General features: G+C 43.3%; 1 protein-coding gene across 2 annotated transcripts in view; it reads left to right on the forward strand.

Moving 5' to 3' along the window:
* The window catches only part of LOC138982810 (uncharacterized), a 27,699-nt gene that overhangs the window by 20,775 nt on the left and 1,924 nt on the right, over window positions 1–5,000 (forward strand). For both annotated transcript variants that reach the window (XM_070356161.1, XM_070356162.1), the window contains exons 3-5: window positions 1,727–1,927; window positions 4,089–4,163; window positions 4,555–5,000. The exon at window positions 4,555–5,000 is cut by the window's right edge and continues 1,924 nt beyond it. In XM_070356161.1, the coding sequence (XP_070212262.1) occupies window positions 1,727–1,927; window positions 4,089–4,163; window positions 4,555–4,577 (299 nt within the window). In that variant the 3' untranslated portion in view covers window positions 4,578–5,000. The remainder of the gene's footprint in view (window positions 1–1,726; window positions 1,928–4,088; window positions 4,164–4,554) is intronic.

A 5,000-nucleotide genomic window follows, 5' to 3' on the forward strand; every position in this document is an offset into this window, starting at 1 on the left:
CAAAAATCACCGCCTGAAACAAAACGCAGATGAAGTAAACTGCTTTTATAAAATTTATTCTTTTGAGCGGTGTTTGCTCGAAACCGAGAGACATTTTTCATACTTGATTTTTTTTGACTACTTTGGACAACTCACAGGATCTTACAAAATGTCGTTTGATTTGGATTTCATGATCCCATTCAGATGGCCCCTTTTATTAAAGGCGCAGTCCTTCCCGTCAAAAGAGTTGGGCTCACTATATCAGATCTGGGCAGGTTTTGGGATAAGACTATCCACCCACTTAGACAAATAAAACAATCAATACACTGACTGCTTTCAATGCTGAGTGAGATTTTTTCATGACTTAATTTTTCATTGCCAAAAGTGTCCGTTTAATAAATAATTCATCGAAGATTTCCCAGTCTGCAGAGACAAAACACCCCGGATGTTGATTTTCGTTATGTGTCCAAGAGGAGGGATGGTCTTAAGCCATGTAACAGCCTTTCCAGATCTGAGATGGTGAGACGAATACACGGGAATACACGGGAAGGAGTCTGCCTTTTTGACAAGGAGCAGTTCATTGCGCTGCAATATTCCGTCAGTAAGAAAAATCAGCGGGAGTGCCTTTCGTCGTCATCTCATTCAGGTCGTCAGAGGCATCTTGGTTGACACCATCTTCTCTAATCCTATTTAAAGCGCCGCGAGCATTGCGCGAGCTTAGCCGGGCCTACGGAAGTGCGTGAATCAATTCTGACGCCTGCGCAATGAGAATTCGATTACATGCAAAATTATGCCGTGCGCCAAATGGACTCCCCAAAGAAATGGCGAGCTATTGGAGAAACGGATTGCGGGGGGCGGCTTGTTGTTTCTTGGGAGACAATTCGTCCTTGTGCGCTAAATCCTCAGGATTCCCTTATTGACACAGAGAGGGGTTTGCGGCAAGCTACATCCAGCGGCGGCCGTGGACATGGGTTAATAGCTCCCGCAAAGACGTTGGCTTTTTGAAATTCGGCAAGCCATGTTCTGGTCAGCTATGTTTTTATTTTTTTTACCGATGGCCTTTTACCGTTTTGGTCCTTTATTGGCTTTTTAATCAAGCCCGTTGCCAATCACGTCCATTATGGACTTTTCAACTTTACTGCACTGGAATGACATGGTTAGCCTATTAGTCAGTGCAGCATTGCGAGCTTGGTTTTTTGCGTTCGGGTACCAGTAATTTATCTACATTGTATGCCAGTACTGCTTACTTAGTTTTAGGATTATCACACCCACATGACTTAAATCGTTAATGATGCCAGCGGTATTTTTTTATTAGGCCAAGAAGACACTCTTTGTTCTGAAGGCGTTCTTGGGCCATGTGACGTCATAAAGAGTACACCTGGTGGCGAGGCGATGAGGGCGTTAATGATAGCAAATCCAATTATGTTTTTTGTGTGTCTTATTCGTAATGATGTTGAGTGCTCTGAATGCATGTTTTAACGTAACCACACGCACGCATTGGGCAAGCCGTTGAAGCAGACTGACCGGGTTCAATCTTCACGGGGGGTGCACACAAATATTACAAGTTTCACTTCACCGCTAAAAATAAAAATGTGCTTGATCCCAATGACAGCTTGGGAAGTAAAAGACAGCGAGGGAGAACTACGTACCACCCTCATACAGCTGACCTAAAAAGACATAGAGAAATATCAAGAGTGCTTTTCTTGGCTTACCAAAATAATTGTATACCCCTAATGTTTATTTGCAGCCTCACCCGTGTTACACAGCCTGGGCCTGAGTGCAGACAGAGAATACACGTGCAACACACCGTGGCAGCAGTTCCGTCACCTGTGCTGGCTCCCCGTGCCGGACACGTCCAGTGGTCAGCCCCACTCCCACGCTGACCTCTACTGCACGCAACGCGACGCACGTGCTCTGCACCTCACACAGCGCCATTATTGTGTCAAAGGTGGGATCATTGCTTGTTTTGTTTTTTAATGTGTGTGTGTATGCGTGTGTGCGTGCGTGTGTGTGTGTGTGTGTGTGTGTGTGTGCGTGTGTGTGTGCGTGTGTGTGTGTGTGTGTATGTGTGTGTGTGTGTGTGTGTGTGTGTGTGTGTGTGTGTGTGTGTGTGTGAGTGTTATTTAATACTGATAGTAATAGTCAAGACTTCTTAGTCGACCCTTCTTATATGGACTCATTTTTTTTTAAACAACAAACCACTCGCACGCGCGAACGCACGCACGCAAGTACGCACGTACACACACACGCACGCGCACAAAAACAAACCGCACACACACACACACACACACACACACACACACACACACACACACATGCACGCACGCAGTATCAGATATAAATACCTTATAATTTATATAATCAGTATAAAGTTTAAATTTGAAAGGCAAAAGAACAAGCCTTCCTTAAAATCGGGGCATCCAGATCACGCTTGATCGTGAAGAATCAGACACTTCACACGGCTTCGTGACGTTGGAATGAAGATGCTTGTCACAAAAATGTCAAGGTTAATTAAGGCCAGGCATAATGAACATTATTATTGTTTTGTTTGGCGTAACTTCTTAACATGCACAACCTTCTCCTCCCCTTCGCTTCCTTTTACTGCCCCCCCCCCCCCCCCCGTCACCAACCACCCCTCGAGTTATCTCTTTCATCTTCTCTCTTAATTTTTAGCTCCAATGTTTTTGTTAGCTAACATTTAAAACCAATATTCAACAATGATATTTAAAAAAATAAAAGAGAGAAAGAGAGAGAGAGAGAGAGGGAGAGAGAGAGAGAGAGAGAGAGAGACAGAGACAGACAGAGACAGAGACAGAGAGAGACAGAGACAGAGACAGAGACAGCGAGACATACACATAGACACAGAGAGAAGAGAAAGATATCTATATTTCATCTTATTCTTTATCATTTCATGAATCCAAAACTTTATAAATATGCCATGTTCACTCTGAAAATCTACTCACAATTAAAGGAAATAGGTAAGGCAATACACTCGCATGCTTCGCGGAGACGAACTAGCTCCGTCTCAGCCTTCGGGGTTAGGGTAGCGTATGTATGTAAGTTTCTATTTGTGTCCCCAGAATAAGTATCTAATTGGGACATGAAGGGGTTGTACGCTAAGATAGCGCATCCTCAGTATAGCCTTTTTGTAGTCTCGGCGATGGCATCTTTTTAGTGTTGATCTTTTAGTGTCAAGCCAAAATATTGACTAAATGTCTTTATATCGCTTTAAGCGACTTGTTTTTGCTTCTACGTAGAACGTACTGTAAGGAAGGACGCACAGTTTGGGAGCCCTGATGTCAATGGACAAGATGACGGAAATAGAAAATAGTGAGGGAGCAGGGTTGGAGACGCAGTGTGACAAAGAGCAAAAGTCCAAGAAACGGAAAGAAAGTGCAACGATTTCATTTTCTCAGACACGACAACAATTTCTCGACTGAAAAGCCTTTTGCTGTTGAGCAGATTGGCAGAATCAAATTATCTGACTATTTCCTCTCTTTTCTATTCTAGAGAATGTCACGCCTGAAAATATGTATAGACGGGTAGAGGACAAAAAGCAGAACAAAATGACAACCATTCTTTTCATGGAGATTAAGACTTATTGCAGAGTACTGTACATTTCACTTGACATCATGGTCAAATCATCAAACACGCACACACGTACGCCCACACACACACCCACACACACACACTCACGCACGCACACGCACACACATACACACACACACGCACGCATGCACGCACGCACGCACACGCACATACAACCAAACACACACACATACACACACACACACACACACACGCACAGACACACAGACAGACACACACACACTGAGAGAGAGAGAGAGAGAGAGAGAGAGATAGAGAGAGAGAGAGAGAGAGAGAGAGAGAGAGAGAGAGAGAGAGAAAGAGAGATAGAGAGAGAGAGAGAGAGAGAGAGAGAGAGGGAGAGAGAGAGAGAGAGAGAGAGAGAGAGAGAGAGAGAGAGAGAGAGAGAGAGAGAGAGAGAGAGAGAGAGAGAGAGAGAGAGAGAGAGAGAGATACGAGTACTTGTTGTTTCACCTCACCAAACACTGTGTGACGATAGTTCTAATTTTTGTGCTTTTCAGACGCTATTCGGCTCGGTGGCGACATGACAGGATACAACCTGTATGGATTAGATATGGGGGTTATGCACAAAAGACGTAAGTTGTGTTACTCCTTGTGTTCATAGCAGAGAGATGGTAAGGTGTACTGTTTCCACGGGAATAACTTTGCCTTTATCTTTTATATGTCAATGAGTTTGCAGGTGAAGTGTTATACCTGTTTGTTGTTGTTGTTGTTGTTGTTGTTATTTTTTCTCAATACTAGTTTCTTACTATTTAACTAAGTCGTATGTCGCTTTCATTTGCCGTAATTTGAGAGATTTGTTTTCCCTTCTGACGTCTGTAAATCGAGTTGGGTTTCTTTTTCTTAAGGGGTTCACAAAAAGTTCTAGAGTCAAGAGCAAATAGAGTCGTTTGGGGAACCGGAAACTTGGATATTTAGTTTTCCTGACTTGTCGTTGATATATGTTTTGTGTTCCTGTCCTGGCAGTCATGGGCAACAACGGATACTGATGTTTCGCATCCGGGCATGCTGATGGCTGATGTGACCATTCCTCGCCCTGAGAATGCTGACAGCGTCACTCCACGTCATCACTCCACGTCATCACGCGACAAAATGGCGACATCTAACGTCCAACGTCCCGGGTGCTGACCAAAAAGGGGACGTACTGCTTTCCACATTTACACCTGAAGTTGTTGAGCTTGAGCTCATTAAGAACTGGAGGTCGTACATGATCTTAGCTCAAGTACATATGTGGAGGCATAACAAATACCAACATACATTAGTTTTGTCAGTTTGCAGATTTTCTTGAGTGTTTTTTTTTCTCCTTTTTTTGTTTGTTTGTTTGTTTGTTTTGTTGTTTGTTTGTTTGTTTGTTTGTTTGTTTGTTTTGTTGTTTGTTTTGAATATAATGTTGTTATTTCTGATCGAGCCAC

Source organism: Littorina saxatilis, linkage group LG12 (assembly GCF_037325665.1).
Source record: "Littorina saxatilis isolate snail1 linkage group LG12, US_GU_Lsax_2.0, whole genome shotgun sequence".
Classification (NCBI taxonomy): domain Eukaryota; kingdom Metazoa; phylum Mollusca; class Gastropoda; order Littorinimorpha; family Littorinidae; genus Littorina; species Littorina saxatilis.